A 20,406-nucleotide genomic window follows, 5' to 3' on the forward strand; every position below is an offset into this window, starting at 1 on the left:
TAACACCATTGTAAATGAGTGTATTCATTTGTAATGAAAGACGTTGCTGTTTCATATTTGATAACAACCTATCGGTCCGACCTCTATGCTTTTCATTTAGCATCAAGTACCATGGAAAAAAACATTGTATCGGTTATAATTCTTAATGCATACCTCTGTCTTTTACTAAACCTGCTGTATTTGTGAGAGAAACACGCCCAATGTGTGTTGTTGTTAATATGTATGTATATGTATGAGTCCATTTCCTAGCATGCCTCTGTCTCTGTCTTGGATAGACTGAGCTGACCTTTTGTGCTGGTGACATCATGGCTGTTTTTGGAGAAATTGATGAAGATGGCTTTTATTATGTGAGCGCAATTTCTTTTCCTATTTTTCATGGCAAAGATATTTTTCAAAGTCAATATGTTGTTTGGCAAATTGTGAACTTTCAAAGACTTTCTCTGATACCATTTCTCCTTCTTCCCTCCATTAACGCTCTCTCCCCATTTGGCTCTCCACTTCTCTCTTGTCCCTCTGATCTGCTCATTTTCTCTTCTCCCCTCTGCTCTCTCTCATCTCCTCCCTCACTCTCCTCTTCTCTCCCCTCCTCCTCTCTTCTCAACTTCCTCTCTCCTCATCTTTTCCCCTCTTTTTTTCCTCCTCTTCTTTCCTCCCTCTACTCCACTTCCTCTCTCCTCCTCTCCTCTCCTTTTCCTTCTCTTCTCTCCTTTCCTCTCTCCTCCTCTCCCCTCCACCTCCTCTCTCCTCCTCTCCTCTCCTTTTCCCTCTCTTCTCTCCTTTCCTCTCTCCTCCACCTCCTCTCTCCACCTCTCCTCTCCTTTTCCTTCTCTTCTCTCCTTTCCTCTCTCCTCCTCTCCCCTCCACCTCCTCTCTCCTCCTCTCCTCTCTGTTTCCCTCTCTTCTCTCCTTTCCTCTCTCCTCCTCTCCCCTCCACCTCCTCTCTCCACCTCTCCTCTCCTTTTCCTTCTCTTCTCTCCTTTCCTCTCTCCTCCTCTCCCCTCCACCTCCTCTCTCCACCTCTCCTCTCCTTTTCCTTCTCTTCTCTCCTTTCCTCTCTCCTCCTCTCCCCTCCACCTCCTCTCTCCTCCTCCCCTCTCCTTTTCCTTCTCTTCTCTCCTTTCCTCTCTCCTCCTCCTCTCCCCACCACCTCCTCTCTCCTCCTCCACCTCCTCTCTCCTCCTCCAGGGGGACATCAACGGCCACCGCGGCCTGGTCCCCTCCAACTTTCTAGAAGAAGTGCCTGACGATGTGGAGGTGTATCTGACGGACATCCCCTCCCACCACCACCACCCCCCCCAGGAGGAGTCCGGCGGCCGCGCCCCGGCCAACCCCTCCCACTGCTCCTCCTCTGCCGCCAACGCAGAGGGCAAACGGGTACATCACCATCGCCGCTCTCAGCGCTAGGCCTCCCGTACACACACACAACCACCCTTCGTCCCCTCCTCCTCCTCCTCCTCCTCCTCCTCCTCGTCTCTCTCCTCTCTTCGCTCTCCTCCATCTTCTCCCCTCTCTCTCTGTCCTCTCTCGGTTTTACTTTCTGTTGTCTTGCTTCCTCTTCCACTTGCTGTCTTTGTGCTGTTCGGTGTGCGTGTGTTTGTGGTGACCAGTGGTGACTCTATTAAAGAAACGTACAGCCCCCTCCGCCCCCCCCCCACCTCACCCTAACCGACCCCCGTGGAACCTTGTGTTTGAAAAAACCCAGTTTTACCCCTCCCTCCCCCCTCCCCCCGTTTTCTGAGTATCAGAGAAAGGAAGAAGCAAAGCCCAGCGTGAACAGGAGGGACTAGACTGTGGGGATCTTGACGGGTGGGTCTATGCATGTAGTACTTGGCGATGGATTTGAAAAAGGCTCCAAATCATTCCTGACACACATGATAATTTGGTACCTGTTTGCACTGAAACACAAAATAAATAAAAAAGTATTGTACTAAAAATCAGGGTCGAAAAGAAAAAAATCGAAAGTTGTTCCAGAGAGAAAAGCATGCCTTTTTCAAAAAAAGTGAAACTTGATACGTTTTATAATATCTTTCTTGGCTCTGAATGCTGTATTTCCCCAGAGAGGCTTTGTTTCTTGTTTTTTGTATATTCTACACACATCACACAAATCTATTTTTCCGGCTCTGTTGAAAGTGGTTCTCTAGACATGCCTATGTTTGATATGTTGGATCTAAGCTAGCGAGTGCGCTGAACTAACCTCTTCACTGAGACGACGTCCGTTATGTATTGTTACGATGGAAACAATAAAAGAGAAAAAAAAATTGGATATAAAAAAAACCTCTGCGCTCTGTGTCCGTGTGTTGTGTTGTTGTTGTCGTTGTCGTAGTTGTTGTCATAGTGATGTGTTTTTTTTTTTTTTTACTGACAATGGCGCTGTCACATCTGATTTAGTTTCTACCCTCACCCGCTTGGCAAAAAACAACAACAAAAAAACTAAAACAATAAAATGCGTGAAGAAGATGGTTTATTTCAGACCATAAAGTTGCTCTGTCTGCCCTGTACAGTAGGTCTTAAACTTGAGATAACAAGCACGATAACCTAAAAAAAAACACCCCTGCATGCACACCAGTTTACTTTACTTTCACTACCAAGTATTGCTGAAAAACTTGTCAAACTTAAAATAATATTTGTGACAGTTCAGTCACACTTCTCGCCGGTATTTTTTGCTGCAGCCATCAGATTTTGTTCACCTTTTTTGTTGAAGAATGTAGATTAAAATTCCCCTATAGGCATCAATCATCGGACTGTCTATCCCTCTTCTTATGGTGGAGGAAAAGGCAAGGAAGTCATATTTTGCACAAAAGTGATGGCTGCATTAAAAAAGTTATATATACATATATATATATATATATTATATTGTGGAGGCTTGATGGATATATTTACCAATGAATTATTATGTCCAGACGATGGATAGAATGAGTTGCTTGTTATCAAGGGTTGCTTGGCTGAGGGTTGTGTATATCAATATCGTACGGTGTGCTTCCTCTCCTGACTTCCTGCCTACCTAGCCGCCTCTAGCTTCCTAGCCGCCTCTGTGATGTGCTGATGTTCTGCTTATCCTTCGATGGCCTTTCCCCAACTGTTTCTTCCTCCCATGTGTGCCTGTGTGTGTGTGTGTGTATGCCCGTGTGTGTGCCTTTGTGTGTGCGTGTGTGTGTGTGTGTGTGTGCGTGCGTGCGTGCGCGTGTGTGTCGAAACTTCTCTTGGTCAAATTAGTAAATTAATCTTTTAACAAAATTTCTCTTTGACAAAAGAAAATGTAATTTGACACTCAAATGGGAGCATAATTTTTGCAGTGCGTTAAATTGCCTCCTTTTAATGGCATAAATCGTTTTTTTTGTTCAGGATAAATGTGAGCAGAAGACTTAGAGAACATGTTCCCTTTCCACGATAATCCCAAGCAGACACATACAATAGTGATATTTAATAGGGAGGGATGTGACATATATTTATTAATAGCTCGCCATTCACACATTCACACCATTTCACAATTTGAAATGTATTAATTATTTCATGCTTTGGCTTAATGAGACTTAATATCCCAACGGCATTCATTACTGATAACAGCAGGTAGTGGCTTGGGTTTCAATGAATAAATACAACCTGCACTCCTCTATTACACTCACCAGCTAAATGCTCTACATACCAAACTACCCTACTATACATTATGACTATACACATAATGAAGACAGCCAGGCATTTAAACATATTCCTTAAAGCCTTAAATTTAGAGACAAAGACAAATATCAGCTATGATCTTAACATGCTTAGTGTATAACTGAAGAACCCATTGTTCACTTATACATTTAACATGATACCAGTCAACCTTTTCAGTTAGGATTCCCCGATCCCCGGAGTGGATAAAAGGAGTGCACCCTTCTAGTGTTCTCCGGAGAAAGGGTGTCAACACAGTCACTATAATCTCACTATAATCCACACTGATCCCCCCTCCCCTGCCCACCAAACACCTCCCCCCTACACGGCATCCATCTCCCCCCTCAGGTCGCCACGGAAACCGCCGACATCGTGCCCGTGGCGCGCAGCCCGTCGCCAATGGTGCGCCCGCTGCTCCCGGGGACCATGCGGCCCATCAGCCCCGCGCGGGGCCCTCAGGGGCCCCCTGACCCCCGCGACGACCACGATGGGGACCCCCGGGACAGCCACGACATGAAGAAGAAGAAAGGTATTCTGTCCAAGGGGAAAAAGCTGCTGAAGAGGCTTTCCCCCGTCAACAAGTAACACGGCACAGGAGCGCACGCCGTTCCCGTGGCGACGCCCGGGCCACCGGTCCCGCCATCGCTTCTAATCTCGCGACGTGCGGCGGCGAGGAGGAGGGGATGTGCACGTAGTGTGTGTGTGTGTGTGTGTGTGTGTGTGTGTGTGTGTGTCTGTGTGTGTGTGTGTATAGGACTGTTTGAATATAATCATGTGATCGCTTGTTTCCGTTTTAACTATGGATTATTTCATGATGTACAGTGCGCCGTGCCAAATCAAGAGAGCGAGAGAGAACGTCTCACAAAGCTACATTATAACTGTGATTTCTTTTATTCCAGAGGCGAGGGGGTTTTCATGACGTGTAGGCCTACATCGTACCAGTTGAAGTGAAACAGAACCTTATCTCAAGCAGGGTAGTCATGGAATACACATTTAATTATAATTTTTTATAGCTATATATAAAAGAAAAAAAATAAATAAATATATATATATATGATTTTATGAAACAACAAAACAAAAACATGTCAAAACCATCCATAATGTGGAGGATCGATGTCAATACTGGAAGGTAGATGCTGTTTTTCCTAAAACAATCCTAACAGGACTGTTGAGGGAGGCATTGGGCAGGTAATGCTGGCTGCTCATAAACACAGAGGCTTTAGTCAAAGCAATACGGTAGAAAAGGTGGTGGCCATACATGGCCTTCCACACCATGGATCACACGGATACGAAACAGTTATTTTTTATGTGCCTGCGAGTTTAGCAGATAAAGCCTCAGTGATGAAGGGAACTCAAAACGTGGACAGGCACTAACATGGGCATTACAGCAAAACAGGACATGTGCAACGACAGTCAAGCAACGCCGTTTCAGTGGCCTTCATAAAAACAATATGAGCTGACATTCCTTGGGTTTTTCTGTCTGACAAGGGTTGATTTTCTAATTACATAATTCTGTTTTTCTTTTTTCTTTTTTGGTTTCTGCCAAGAATCACTGTTGCATTGTCATTTTTGGAAGAAAATCATTCGGGGGAAATATGTTGTTGTGGTCTTGAAAACTGTCATGACAACGTAAGTCCCAGACAACATTCTGTTTGTCTTCCTATTGCACAAAGCGTGTGTGTTTCCTCAGAGGATCGGGACAGACGTCACTTTTTTTCGTGCCTGTGTGTGTATGTGTGTGTCTGAATGCGCATGCGTGTCTATGTGTGTGGGCAGTTTGTTGTATGTGTGTGTGTGTGTGTATGTGTGTGTGTATGCTGCCTTCGTGCTCGTGCATACGTTTGTTTTCTAATCTAACTTAAAGAAAAAAAAAGAAACAGCCATGTCTTCAGGGATCTTAGTGGTCCAGTGCTGCTAATCCCACCGCCATCGCTTTAGGGTTCCTCTTGCGGTTATAGGGGGACGAATACAGGGCCCTGATTGGTCCATCGTGGAAAATAAAAGGTGTTCAAGGTGCATTGTTATCTGATCATCGTCATTATCGAGAACTTGCTCAAATCCAAATTTTGAACCCACTTCTATGCTACAAAGTTCTATGTGATATATTATTACCGTATAATTGCACAAATCTGCACAAGTCTATGAGTGCCACGGGGAAGATTTAGCGTTGGCTATGGATAGCTGGAACACTAATAATTATTGTTGAATGATATAACTATTATGAGCTCCAATAAAGAATAGGCTAGTATAGATGTGCAATATTGATATGTGACATCATGTCACCGATCGACATTGCGTGCTGCTTTCTAATTTTCTCGATCATTTAATGTTAACTAGTTTTCCTTTTCCCTTATTCGAAATAATGGCCTTAAATCTAAACTATGAGAGAAAATGGGCAGGATAACAGATTATCTGGGAAATGGTCAACCAATCACTCTCTAGATGTTAATGTAGCCTCTAAATATGTCCCTTCCAGATGAAGATAACATTGTCTCGACATTTAGTCTCAGAGGGATAATGCTTCAAGGGTATGTGTGCATAAAAGCTGAGATTTTTCATGGAAAAGAGCTGTAAATTTAGCTCCAATAATCTAAAGTAAATAATCAGTCCTCGGAAAACTTTTAACAGACAGGTTCCCCAATTCTTACATTTTCTTTCAAATAAGTGTGTGGACTTTTCTCTATTTAAAACACCTGCACTGGAACACAAAGCAGCCTATAACCAGTTGGGGGAAGTTGGGAGTGCAAGCTAGAGATGGAGTTGAAATCAGAAAGAAACAGGGTTACTCCTTAGATATGCTATTTAATATTTGACAAAAATATAAAGTTGGCTTTCCAACATGGAATGTATAGCGCAAAATGGAAGCAAAGACATGCAAATGGATTATTATATGTTTTGTTGCTTTAATTTTATTCCAAAGCAATCTCTACAGACAAAAGCCTCTGCGTTCATTCACTGCAAATTAAAAATAAAAGGGTATTTAATGGTCCTAATACCAAAAACAATCATTTGTAAATGGGTTAGTGTCTCTTAATGCCATTGCTCTTTTGTACTTTGGTCCATTTGTAGGTCATTTCTAAATGTTTCTACTTTGATTTTTTCGCAATTTCCTCTCCTGTAAAAACCATTGTGTCCTTTCAAATCAGATGTTTCAGTCACTAGTTCTGTGTTTGCTCTGTGAATCAAAGATAACAAAAAGAAAGAAAATATTGGACAATGTTTATGGTGAATAATTGTGTGTGAGTGTGTGCATGTGCAAAACAAATTACACATTTTATAATCAAAATAAATTTGATATTTTTTAAAAATAAATGAGGGTGGATTTGTGTTTGTTTCGTGTGTCAAAATAAAACATCAACAGGCATTACTGTTGCTGTGTATATGAATAAAATATAAATCACTTGACCTCGAATAAGTACGAAGATACCTGGAGTGATCGTTGGTTTTGTTCTGAAAAACACGTAAAAATCAATTTCACAAAAAGGGTAAAAACGTATACGTTGTATTGTCAGACACCCCCCTGTGTCAAAGTGAGACCAGGTCTGTGAATAATGAAAACCCTGCGGTCATATCTCCTGTGGGTCACCTGTCAGCCTTGTACACTTCTTCCCAAACTAAAGGGAGAATGGGAGCACAAGCCGGCCTCAATCTTTGTATGAAATTAATCCTCTCTGGGTATTAGTAGGATGCCTTTTGTGGTGACCAAATTATTTGTATCATAACTGCATTGATGCACAACAACATATTGTATGAATGGCTGTTTTTCTATCCATTGGATGTTATCTTACAGCTAGTGGGCGTAAGTGATAAGCCCTGACTCTGTGCCCAAGTAGCGCGTGTAATCCACAGATCTTTCCCGCTGAGATACTGCGATTATGAGCCAAATTGGGGCTGGCCTGCTTCCAAAGGAATGAATAGAATAGACCCTTCTAGGGCAGGTGTGTGTGTGTGTGTGTGTGTGTGTGTGTGTGTGTGTGTGTGTGTGTGTGTGTGTGTGTGTGTGTGTGTGTGTGTGTGTATGTGTGTGTGATGCATAATTTAATGTTTGAACAAAAACATTGCGCATATTGTTCTTGTTGATTCAATCAGGAATCTATTGTACTGTCGGACGGGAATGAATGCTGTAACATGAACATCCACAGGAGGGCAGCAAAGCTCTTTATGTAACAACACGAGCGTGTTCCTAAAAGACCGATTCGATCTGAATCCCACGATATTCCCGAATCAATGCTATTGATTCGATTTTTTTATTATGGAACGACAGAGTGTTATCAAAAAGCTTAGAATGATGTTCATTCAGACAAAAGGAAAGCAATACACACAGTAAATAACTTTCAGTAGGCCTACATGGGAGAATGCTAAGACTAGCACCTGCCGGACCTTTCAGCCCCGAAGCACACACTTTTAGCGATGTGTTATCCAGATTGTGAGATACAAAAGCTTACCTCATACATAATATCCCCTGTTTTACTAGCCAAACAAAAAGGAATCAGGAACACTTCTTCTTCTTCCCTTCCTCCCCTCTCTCTTTATCTATCTCTCCCTCCCTCCGAGAGCCCTTCTTTATTCTCCCTCTTCAGTCATTGCCTAGATCTATATACCACGATCGCCTGGAGGGAGAACATATGTTTAAGATTCAATCCTGCGGTGACCTCTCTGTGGTGTCGCTCGAGACTGCCAGAGGGCTTGAACGGGGCATCCGTCTTCCCTTAGCCTTTAAGAATGTTTGACACAACGTTTAACACCCAGCGTCCACGACCCCTGCTCAACCGCACGGCAGGGACCTCTCGGTTCACTGTTTAACTTGATATGCTCAGAGATGCATTGCATTCAGCTAATAGATTATTCATCATAATACCGGGGACAGAATAGGTCAAATCAATGATGTCTGGGGAGGAACGCACGTTTGGTTCATTTTGTGGCCAAGTGAGAGAAAATATATGACGCAGAAACGCTATAGGCCCCTTTACTATCTGTAAGAGCTCTATTCTCTTAAATACAGTATTCCATACGTACATGTTTATTGAAACAATAGCTAAATCAAATCAGCTATTGTTCTCTTCATGCTTAGCAGATCTAATTGCACAAAGACGCGTCCATATATACTGCTACAAAGGAAGCCGAATCAAAGCTCAGAGAAGCTTTCCATTCATGCCCTTCTGTCTGTCTATAATTCTCTCTGTATGTCTCTATGGCTGTCTCTCTGACTGTGCGTCTGTCTATGTTGGAGTGTGACGAAGGGCGCTGTGCCATTCGTCATAAATAATTGGGGACAGTGTGTCCCACACAGAGTGAAGGCTAGGCGCTGGGGATGAAGCGGTGTGTCTCTGTCCCACAGCGATGATGTTACACCTCCTGCTACCGCAAAGAATAAAAGAGATAAAACCAAACAGATACATAACCCTTAGGCCCAAGGACATGCAGAGGGGAAGAGATCCTGTACAAGTAGCACCATGGACAGCTCTTCTACCAGGAGGCACCCGACCAGTAGCACCATGGACAGCTCTTCTACCAGGAGGCACCCGACCAGTAGCACCACGGACAGCTCTTCTACCAGGAGGCACCTGACCAGTAGCACCACGGACAGCTCTTCTACCAGGAGGCACCCGACCAGTAGCACCACGGACAGCTCTTCTACCAGGAGGCACCCGACCAGTAGCACCACGGACAGCTCTTCTACCAGGAGGCACCCGACCAGTAGCACCACGGACAGCTCTTCTACCAGGAGGCACCCGACCAGTAGCACCACGGACAGCTCTTCTACCAGGAGGCACCCGACCAGTAGCACCTTGGAGAGCTCCTCTACCAGCAGGCACCCGACCAGTAGCACCCTAGATAGTATGTATTATTATGAACTATATCACATAGATCAGCCTACCAGCCTACACTGTGGCCTGTACCGACTGGTAGGTTGATCTATCCATCATACATCTGGGCCGACAGTCCCGTTTGTGATGTCACTGGAGGGTCGCTTTTGAAACGGCTTGTAATTGCTAATCACTCACACATTTATATGTATAGTGCATACCTTAAATACTTATTATTCTCCTTTTTGTGATTCTTGGACCGATTTTGAGGACAAATTATATATTGTGTAAATTCCCTCTGTGGATTACCTGGCTGGGCTAATTCTGATTCTGAATAGCGTCAGAGAACAAAAACCAGGAACTTTCAGGTGAAGGTTGGGGTACTAGTTTTACCCACAGCAGATTTACGAACGATGGTTTGACCCCAGCTAATCCACTGAACCTAATCCAAGATCGTCTACCGACATTTCCCCTGTTCCTCATACCGAGAGAAAAGGTTTTGTAGTACTTTTGTTCAATAAAGAGTTCACCTTTTGACTGTCAACCCTCCTCTCCCATAGAGAGCACCAAACCTCTAACCACCTCCCTCATTATCTACTGTTTTGCTCTTAAAGCGCAAACGTTAAACCATGCAACAGTAAAAGCATGAAAAGAGTCTATGAAGATCAGAAGATCACAACCCCTTCATGACCTTCTGTTATACTATCAAAGCGCAACATTTCAATCACACAACAAGAAAAGCATGAAAAAAGCCAATCTATGAAGATCAGAAGATAACCGAGTGTAATAGGATTGCCACCGATTTGCTTCATTAATGATTAAACTGTTTCCTCTTTGAGGAAACACTTTATTAATTAATTTCACGTCATTCTATTTTACTTTGTGACCTTTATTTTTCCTTCATTACAAAACACTCTCAATCCCCTTGACTATAGTTCATATTACAGTATGGGCTGGATTTGAAGTATCTATCCCCATATTTCTTATTTACTGCCATTCTCTTCATGCTATCCATCATACATCTGGGTCTATCTATCCCCAGCTCTCGTCTGTTCCACGGTTTGGCAATAATGGAGGGTAATAAGGCGTTTTACTAAATTAGGATGTGTTATCTTAATCACGCGTTCCATATCGATAGCTGAAACACTGGATCACTGTCAGCGAGGGTTAATAGACCTACTAATCACATGACGGGGCGCATCAGATGTAAATTCAGTTCTTCGCCTGGGCGTCACTCTGTACATGAAAGAGTGCCCTGGATCCTCGCTTTGCACTTCTGAACTATTCACAAGGTCACACTGAGCTTGAACGTTAGAATGCAGAGCCATGGTATTGGTGCTTCTAAGTGCTACTTTTTAATCGTGTTCTAAGAAGAACTGTTACTTCAAACTTGTAAATTGTGTTACCTTGAGTACGTTAAATACTAAAGCCGAACAGTGGATACATCTATTCTCTAAATTGATAATATGGTCCCCCCCCTCCCTGCTATGAACATATTGACTGACCTTCATCTGCATGGAAATGGAGGCTTCTATTTCATTGCTGCTTGGTGCGAGTGTTGCCGTAGGATACGGATGTGCCACTGCAATGCAGACTTTGTGTGTTCCTGAATTGATAAAGCACGCATTTGCTGGTGTCAGGATGGATCCGGACAAACAGATAAGTCACTGTTAAAGACCCCCTTTATTAAAAAGCCACCAACTGCAAACAGCCACCGTCTATTAACTACCCCTCCACTATAAACTACCTCCCTATGTAAACAACCCCCTCCATAAACTAGACCCCACTGTAAAGATCCCTCTGTTAAACAACCCTGACTGTAATCAGCCCCCCTCTTTAAACAACCCCCCACTGTAATCGATCTCTCTATACAGTAGCCTCCACTGTAAACCACCTCTCTTTACACTAGCCCCCTCCCCACTCCAAACAACCTCTCTTTAAACTACCCCCCCTCCCCCCCACACACACTGTAAACAACCGCATTCTGTAATCCCCCCTCCCACCCTTCTGTTGACAACCCCCCAATGTATAGAACCTCCCCGTTTGTATACATCCCCTCATTGTAAGCAACCTCTCTATGTAAACTACGCCCCTCTGTCACTTGTAGATCCCACTTTATCACATACCGTTATCAATTTATCATCATAAATGATTGTTGCCACACTCAACCTAGGGGACGTTTCTGGGCTCCTCCTAACAGAAAGATTGCAGGGCGGTGATGTTAAATCTGGTTTATTGGTGAAGCTGTAGTTTATGAACATGGAAAGAATGCCTGGCTGCCATGCAGGAGATCTGCTGAGGGCGTGTGGAGACGGCTGGTGAAACCTGTTGCACACTGATTGCTTAATGTGTAACAGGTGGGCAGCCTCCACCAGCCGCACAGTCCAATCAGACTTGTCCAGGTGAGACTGCTTAAACCACCCGTCACCCACACTCTCCCACAATGATGAAATTGTATTTTAAAGGTCCCATGACATGCCACCAGGTGTGAGTGTGATTAGCCGTTACAAGCCATTTTGAAAATCTGTCTCTTCTTACATCACAAGTGGGTGTGTCCACCTAGATGTGGGCTGGATAGATCAGTCTACCAGCCTACCCATTGGGCTGTAGCGAACGTTGCTCATCTATCCGTCACACATCTAGATGGACACGCCCACTTGTGATCTCGGAAGAGCCCGATTTTCAAAACGGCTTGTAACGGCTAATCACACTCACACCTGTTGGCATGTCATGGGACCTTTAAGCTTTATATATATATATATATATACATAGAGAGAGAGAGGTTAACTAAAATACTTTCAATAATATTAACTAGTTCTGGTCCCTTCGTTAAATGTAATTGTGTTCCATTCTCTCTCAGAACATGAAATCCTTCTGCTTAACACTTATAATAACACTGGGTGTGATTAACAGATTAATCTACATTGATTAAAGAAAAGGTGGTATGAATGTCAAAGCTATTTTTATGTATTAATTTAATCAAAGGGCTGGCTAGATTAATTTATTGCTTGATTGATTTGATCATTTCAATCTAAAAACGTGGTATTGTATGATATTAATACATAGTGTAATTGCTTTGATCAGAAGCAGGATATCATGTCTAGAGGACGTATAGCCATCGGCCTATTATGAGAGTAAGTGCTTTAAATTATAAAGCAAACATACAAATTAACATGTTACTCACTGCCGTCTGAATTAGCAACTCCAAAGAAATGTTGGCTCATGATTAACAGGTTAATTTAGAGCATTTCCTCATGGGGGTCCATTGATGAATACAGCAAATCAAGATCAGATGATGGTGTTCTACTGCCGGTTAAAAGGATTTGGAATCCAACCCAATGTCCTCAGCCTACATCGTCCTGCCATGAGATGACTGATCCTTAATGACCTGTATCTGGATGTAATTGGGATGGAACTCACTACATTTCCCTACCAACAGTAACCCATGGCTGAATTGTACCCCCTATTCATTTTGACAACATCAAACAACTTTAAAACAAAGACTGTTTGAGACTCCACCGGGACAACTGAAACCGTACACTATCCTTCAGAACCAACAAAAAAAAAATGCACCCTACATTTACCCTCCCCTTGTAAATCGACGTACAATAGAGGCAGTGCAAATGTGTCAAAAGAACATGAAGTCGTCTACGTTGAGAGATCCATTTAAGTACACCCCTCAGACTCCCTGAAGTACCCTCCTAAGTTCCTGTGGGCTCACTTCATTCTTCATTGTTTTATTCGCAATCAGAGATCCTTAAATTCTCTCTAAGGTACATATTTATTTTAATCAGTCTCCTGAGTCTAGAGTGGGAATGCTTACCGGCTAATGATGCCAGGAAACATTATTCTCTCAACCTGGCAGGAAAGTCACTTCCAATGTGAAAAAAAGAGTGGAGAAAAGTAAAATGCACTAAAGCCCTGACCGCCACCAGTGATTGCTCGGACAGGGGTCCCAAACCCTAAACCCAAACAAAGCAACACACTTGTACGTTTATGCACGTAACGTCACACTGAGGGGGACGATGGTAAAACGGGTGGTGTTGGGAGAGGCTGTGAGGGTGTTGAGATGTTGGCTCATTAGGATCCTAAGGTTATTCTGCAACTGCGAATCAAAAGTCAGCACTCAGTACAATAATCAAACTAAGTGCTGCCATTCGATTTACAGTAGGATGAAGAGGATCCATTGATATTAGGATTGGGTTAAAACTGCACCCCAATGGCTCTATTCACCTGTCCTGTCCGTTATGCTGTTTTAATTTCACGCCGTGGATGACAACATTCATGTTTAGTGTACCGAGTATATCGCCCTCATGCTCCAACTGTTAGTGACATTGCAAAAATGAAAATGGATCTGACACAAAGTCCATTGATTAGGCTATTGGCCTTAGACCTTTGGGCCTTAGGCAGGGATACAGAAAATAGAAACAAAAGCCAATTTATATTTTTTAATTCAGAAATGATTTTGTCCTCACATATTGTTCACAATATGCAACATAGAGAACATATTAGATATGTACGTAGTTTGTAGTTTGTAGTTTGACACCACTGAAGTGAATATAGTTATGCTTTACAAGACCGACCGACAGCTGGGGAAACGTGTGCTATGCACTCAATAGAACTCTACCTGAAGAGGTCTAGCCCCCCCCCCCCTTTACAACCTGGTGAAAAATATGAATGTTTATTAAAAAAGCGAAAAAAAACATGCTTTCTACAAATAAAAAGGCCTAGAAGAATAAAACGTTTAAATGTTTTGAAATATATACATAAAAAAGTAACCTTATTCCAGAACCGTGTCCCAAGTGTGGTGGACCTCCGCCGACGACATCACCCGCCCCCAGCCGCTGGTTGCCAGATGAGCGCGTGATCCCCTGACTTAGTGTGCCTTCCCGCTCTTTCCCCGACCACGATTACGCACGTGGCTCGGATTAATCTGTCGAAGCGATCCGTGTGATTCTCTCAGAGCAAGCTCGACTCCTGCTGCCGCTCACTCTTCAAGTAGAGCCGAGACTGCCAGCGGGGGGGGGGGAGTCAGTAAATCGGGTCAACTTCAATCCCACAAAGTTTGTCATTGATTGAAAGAGTCATTGATGAAATAACTTACAGAAGCGTTATGATGAGAGGGAAGCCCGCGGATCTGCATGCAAGAGAGTTACTAGAGTTGGTTGGGATACCGTGTTTCGTTTGGTGTTGAGTTTGCAGCGTTTTCTTTCAAGAGCAACACTTGGACTAACTTCTGTGCGTTTTTGGAGAACTACCGTGGATGACCAACTTGATCGTTCAGCAAAATGAGGCTCAGCGTTCCTGCATATCCAATGTTTCATGTGTTTGCTGTCGCTGTTTTTATGGCCGTCTTACCAGGTGAGTTACATGTTGACGTCCTGCGAGGTCATTTTGTTGCACTCTACACAAACTCTTCTTTAAATTACATTTCGTTTGAATGTGTCATTGGGTTTCATCACTCAGAAAAAATAGCAAAACGTGTTATTTTTCGGTTTAATAAATAAGGTGTTGACACGTATTACCTTGTGCATGGGTGTTTGCACTGTCACGTTGGTGAGATTACATAAACGCATCTGGAGTAAAGGAAAAATGCATCCATCTGTCGCCTTGAATAGGCCTACTTATTATGTATTTGACCCTTATCAGCAACGGGTAACAGTTACATGCTCAGTCATAGTTCGATATACATAGATGTATCTACATATCGAACAAGGACAATAAGTCTACATTGAGCTTAAACTCTGACTGTATAAAGGTGAAGTAATGGAGGGCCAGGGGAACCTACTGATGGTAGGCCTGATATAAATTTCACGCAATAGAGGAATATAATTTATGTGGCGCGTTGTTCCTGTTTAAGCGAAAAGTGAGAGTGTAAAACTTTTTTTCAAATACCAAAACAAAATAGATCAAAACATATATTTATTCTCTCTCTGTCTCTCTCTCTCTCTCTCTCTCTCTCTCTCTTTCTCTCTCTCTCTCTCTCTCTCTCTCTCTCTCTCTCTCTCTCTCTCTCTCTCTCTCTCTATAAACCACAAGGCTAATAACGATGTCTTTTGATCTGTTGTGTCTCAATGTGTATTAAAGGTTATGACCCTGATTAAAAGTTAACGAGAGTAACTGTGTGTATGTGTGTGTATGTGTGTGTGTGTGTGTGTGTGTGTGTGTGTGTGTGTGTGTGTGTGTGTGTGTGTGTGTGTGTGTTTTGGCTATAATCTATATTATAAAAGCGGACAGCTGTGCTGCCTTACAGGAGATCCTAAACACTTTGACATCGTTATAAAATTTATATTGGTGATATACATCACACCCAGATCCTATTGTACCTCTTTGTTTAGTATTTCATTTATAGCCTGTTATAAAGATCGTTATAATGCATTCAATTCATTTCTTCATATTATTTATAAATGTACATCTAAGATATTGTTGCCTCCTGAGAGGGGCTACCGAAAGTCCTTCTGGGTAATGTAGGAAAATAGCACACTGGAGCAAACCGCTGGAAGCCTGACACGACAGCAAGTGATGAATTGCAACAGTAAACAACAATATTACACATATTGGAAAAAATAGGACCTGCGGGTGCATTGTACATCATCAATAGACGTTTTATAACAATGTTAAAGTGTTTTAGACTGTACTACCAATTGTATTATAATCTTAATGATAGCCTTTAGCTTGTGGAATCTCTCTGTGTTGCTGAGGTCTGGCTGTAAATACTTTATGAGTTTTCTTAACTGAGTTTCAGTGGATCCTCCTGATCCACTCAGATCCACTCGGGACATCTTTCTAAGGATTTTACGTCCTTGGTTTTTAACATAAAATTGTCAAACAGAGTTAGCTAGTTGCAGAGGAAGGGTTTAAATTGAAGTGGTTGGAAATAGGGGCTGTCACTTTTACCATTTGTGGACATCAGCATCTCTTAAATATATATATATATATATATATATGTATAGTCTAAAGAAAGATTCTTTTGTATTTCTTTAATTTTTCTGTAACAGTACAGAGACACATGCAGTACAAAATCATCTTCAATCAACCCATTAATAAATTGTTATGTGCAAAAATGTAATAAAAAAAATAGTTGAATGTTTTTTATATGCACTCACTATTATAGAATGACTTTATTGTTTTCATAATTATAAGTCATTAATATCAATCACATGCATCCCTTACAATAGCGGACAAAGAGATAATATCATTCATTATCCCTCATCACTCACTAAGTATATCAAAGACTGCTGTGTTGTTAAATTATTAAAGAGTAGGAAAACGCTAAGAGCAATCACCACTTTTGACAACATTGCATGTTATTGCAATTTCTGTTTCTGACTTTCTCAAATTAGTCATGTGTCAAGCCAGTGTTTGGTACTTTCCTCGTGTGGATTGGTTTTGGTTGTTTATTTACTGTAATATATAACCCCTAATAAGTAATCATTGCTAGTATACAGCTAGTACCAGCTGACAAACTAACCCTAAAATTAACTAAATGTAATGCTATAATGATGATCTATCATCTGTTAGCATCATGAGACTAGTTACTGACTGTACTGCCAACCTCTGGTTGTACCCCCACTAGTTGCTGACTGTACTGCCAACCTCTGGTTCTTACCACCTGTAGCTGCTGACTGTAGTGCCAACCTCTGGTTCTTACCGCCTGTAGCTTCTGACTGTAGTGCCAACCTCTGGTTCTTACCGCCTGTAGCTGCTGACTGTAGTGCCAACCTCTGGTTCTTACCGCCTGTAGCTGCTGACTGTAGTGCCAACCTCTGGTTCTTACCGCCTGTAGCTTCTGACTGTAGTGCCAACCTCTGGTTCTTACCGCCTGTAGCTGCTGACTGTAGTGCCAACCTCTGGTTCTTACCGCCTGTAGCTGCTGACTGTAGTGCCAACCTCTGGTTCTTACCGCCTGTAGCTGCTGACTGTAGTGCCAACCTCTGGTTCTTACCGCCTGTAGCTGCTGACTGTACTGCCAACCTCTGGTTCTTACCACCTGTAGCTGCTGACTGTAGTGCCAACCTCTGGTTCTTACCGCCTGTAGCTGCTGACTGTACTGCCAACCTCTGGTTCTTACCGCCTGTAGCTTCTGACTGTAGTGCCAGGCTCTGGTTCTTACCGCCTGTAGCTGCTGACTGTAGTGCCAACCTCTGGTTCTTACCGCCTGTAGCTGCTGACAACCAGAGGATGGACGACGACGTTCCGACCTCAGCTCTGCCTTCCCAACTCTACCCTTCGGTCGGCTTCCAGGTTCTCAACCTCGACCACCTGCTCCTGAGCCAGACCCTGGAGCAAGCCTCCAACGCCAGCCTGAAGGTGAAGAAGCAGAGCTTCCTGGTCACCGGGGGGGCAGGGGCTGGGGCTGGGCTGGGGTCCGGGGCGGGGCTCCTACAGCCGGCCGTGAACGCCTCCTACGGCCCCCTGTCCGTGGACGCTCCCGTCCCCCCGGAGCTCCTCCTGGGGGACCGCAGAATCCAGGCGGTCCTCCTCTCCCAGCACGTCCGCTCCTCGGCTCCCGTCGTGCGGATCCTCTTCCACCTGCCCTCGGGAGTTGCCACGGCGACGGCGGAGGCCGGCGCGGACGGTGGCGGGGGCGGGGGCGGGGCGGGGGCCCGGGCCGACAGGGAGGCGTACTGCGTCACGGCGTACGCCTCCTGGGAGACGAGGGAGGTCCGGGGGGCCTGCCTGGTGCCCGCCGGCGGGTACTGTCTGGCCCAGCTGAAGCCAGAGCCCGCCTGGTTCGGCTCAGCCAGTCGGTCAGGGAGCTCCAGTAAGGAGCAAGGAGGAGGAAGAGGAGGAGGAAGAGGAGGAGCTGGAGACGCGGCGAGAGGAGGGCCCCAGGGAAATCCCGTGGAGGTGTACTTCAAAAGCCGCGCGGACCGGGGCGGTCAGTGTGCGCCCCAGGACAGCCTTCGTCGCATGGGAGCGGGACAAGGACCCATTCCCGGCGGCTCGGGAACACCCATGAGTAGAATCGGAAGTGTCAATCTGCTCAGGACTCCGCCTGGGAATCCCACGTTCCTTCGGCTCAGGCTGGGGGGCTCCCTGGTGGTCCAGACCTCCTCCAAGCCCCTGAAAATGTCAGACATGGCGACTTTCTACGTCTTCCTGTCCAGTGCGTCCCCCCTGGAGAGTTTCACACTCAGGTAAGGAGCGGAAGCCTTTGATTCTAAAAACAGCTTTATAGTGCACTTGTATGAATTAGATCAACTAATATGTGCAGGGATTTCAATGTTTTTGCTCCTATAGGGACAATATGACCTAATTGAAGTGGGAAACAAGCAGTAAATTATGAAAGAATTAATCATTATGAAATTTGTTGCCAAGGAGTTTCATTTTAAAACTGGCAACAGCTCAATTAGGCTTGAGTTTGCCATAAAGCATAAGAGTATATGTTGGCTCAACAGCCGGGTTTTCAAACAGGCACAAAGAGGCACTCTATTTGATAGATTTGACAGCTATTGATGAGGACCCCAGGCTAATTCTACATCGAATTGAGTGTGTAATCCATACAGAGGGCAAACAAATACTTTACTGGACCAGTTTGGATACTGTATACTAAGTGTGTCATCATTGTCAAATGTACTGTCTACCCCTCTCTCCCGTTTCAACTAACACAATAACACTCCATTGTGTGATGTGTTTGCCGTTTCTGGAAAAGATCCCAGTTGTTCAACAAGCTTGCTTAATAATGGGCTGAAAGCTCAGCTCTTCTGAAGAGAACACAAAGAACATACAGTTCAAGGAAAGCAAGTTTATACGAAAAAAATACCACAGAAAATTACTTATATAATACATAGTATGCAGACATCCCAAGTTCCTGGAGAACATTTCGGCAGAATGACGACCAGCCATAGACATGTCATATTCTGTCTTGAGGAGGCCACCTCCTCTCCTCCTTGAAGCAAAGTCAAGCTTGAAAAACATCTTCAGAAACATTTGGCCCCGTATTCATATGTTAACATCTAACATCATGTTTGAACAGGAATTTCTCTTTTGGAATCATAAATGATTCATCTAATACATGGAGTCGGAAAAACAAATATACTTGAACCCCACACACAAATTTGTCTCCACAGTAACGTTTTCAAAGGCCCTCTCCTCCCCGTCTTATGCCCACACCGGTTAGCCGCGGTTATTTGATTGAAATGCGTTAGATCTGTACAGAGACAGAGCCAACTCACTGAGGTCTTATAATATTCCCAACCTTTTTTACTCACCGTAATGATTTTTGTTTTCAAAAAACACAGGAGACCTCTCTCTTATCCGTTGGAATTACGGCATGCTTTGATGTGCTGACTGGCATGGAGTGTTTGCGTGGTGGTTTATTTTTCCTGTTTGGCTGGCTGGCTTGTTTTGAATTTCAATACGCATTAGTTAGTTCTCTGATGCTTGTTTCAGTTGTGGAACCATGCTCAACCCCAAAATGAACAGTTCAGGCAAGGTCTTACAGAATACACAGAAGAACAAGCAAAGTTTGCCTGTTGTTCTGGGTACTGCTTATACTGTCTACCACACACTCATGCACACACACACACACTTACACACACACACACACACACACACACACACACACACACACACACACACACACACACACACACACACACACACACACACACACACAAAAGCACATATACATCATCTGTGCTATAGTGTTTAGAAAGTCGATGTGAATAAAGGTTGACAGACGCTAACCCTTGATCCAAAGTTCTGCTGTTTTGACTATTTGGAAGATGAATTCCCTGCTTCGCCTGAACCAGCTACAAAGACACCCAACTCCCTTCTCCAGGCGGGGGGGGGGGGATTCTGGCAATAGGCATGCTGGCCCATTGCCACCTACAGAATGAGGTTTGGCCAAAGGAACAGCCAGTCAGGTCAGTCCAAATGGGTGCCTGCTCCTTGGAGCTTGGGCAAGAACATAGATTCTTCCTGGGATAAAAAAAAAAAAACG

The 20,406-nt window shown here is 43.8% G+C and overlaps 2 protein-coding genes across 3 annotated transcripts in view; both read left to right on the top strand.

The window, feature by feature from the left end:
- rimbp2a (RIMS binding protein 2a) overlaps nucleotides 1–6,775 on the top strand; it is a 57,061-nt gene extending 50,286 nt beyond the window's left edge. For both annotated transcript variants that reach the window (XM_079734114.1, XM_079734115.1), the window contains 3 exons: nucleotides 276–347; nucleotides 1,186–1,374; nucleotides 4,000–6,775. In XM_079734114.1, the coding sequence (XP_079590240.1) occupies nucleotides 276–347; nucleotides 1,186–1,374; nucleotides 4,000–4,236 (498 nt within the window). In that variant the 3' untranslated portion in view covers nucleotides 4,237–6,775. The remainder of the gene's footprint in view (nucleotides 1–275; nucleotides 348–1,185; nucleotides 1,375–3,999) is intronic.
- Nucleotides 6,776–14,746: 7,971 nt separating this feature from the next.
- The window catches only part of LOC307074894 (transmembrane protein 132D), a gene marked incomplete at both ends in the record, with an annotated part of 31,073 nt that continues 25,413 nt past the window's right edge, over nucleotides 14,747–20,406 (top strand). The window contains 2 exons of the mRNA XM_079735297.1: nucleotides 14,747–14,819; nucleotides 17,623–18,598. Of these exons, the coding sequence (XP_079591423.1) occupies nucleotides 14,747–14,819; nucleotides 17,623–18,598 (1,049 nt within the window). The remainder of the gene's footprint in view (nucleotides 14,820–17,622; nucleotides 18,599–20,406) is intronic.

The sequence above is a fragment of the Pollachius pollachius genome, assembly GCF_949987615.1.
Source record: "Pollachius pollachius genome assembly, chromosome: 4".
Taxonomy (NCBI): domain Eukaryota; kingdom Metazoa; phylum Chordata; class Actinopteri; order Gadiformes; family Gadidae; genus Pollachius; species Pollachius pollachius.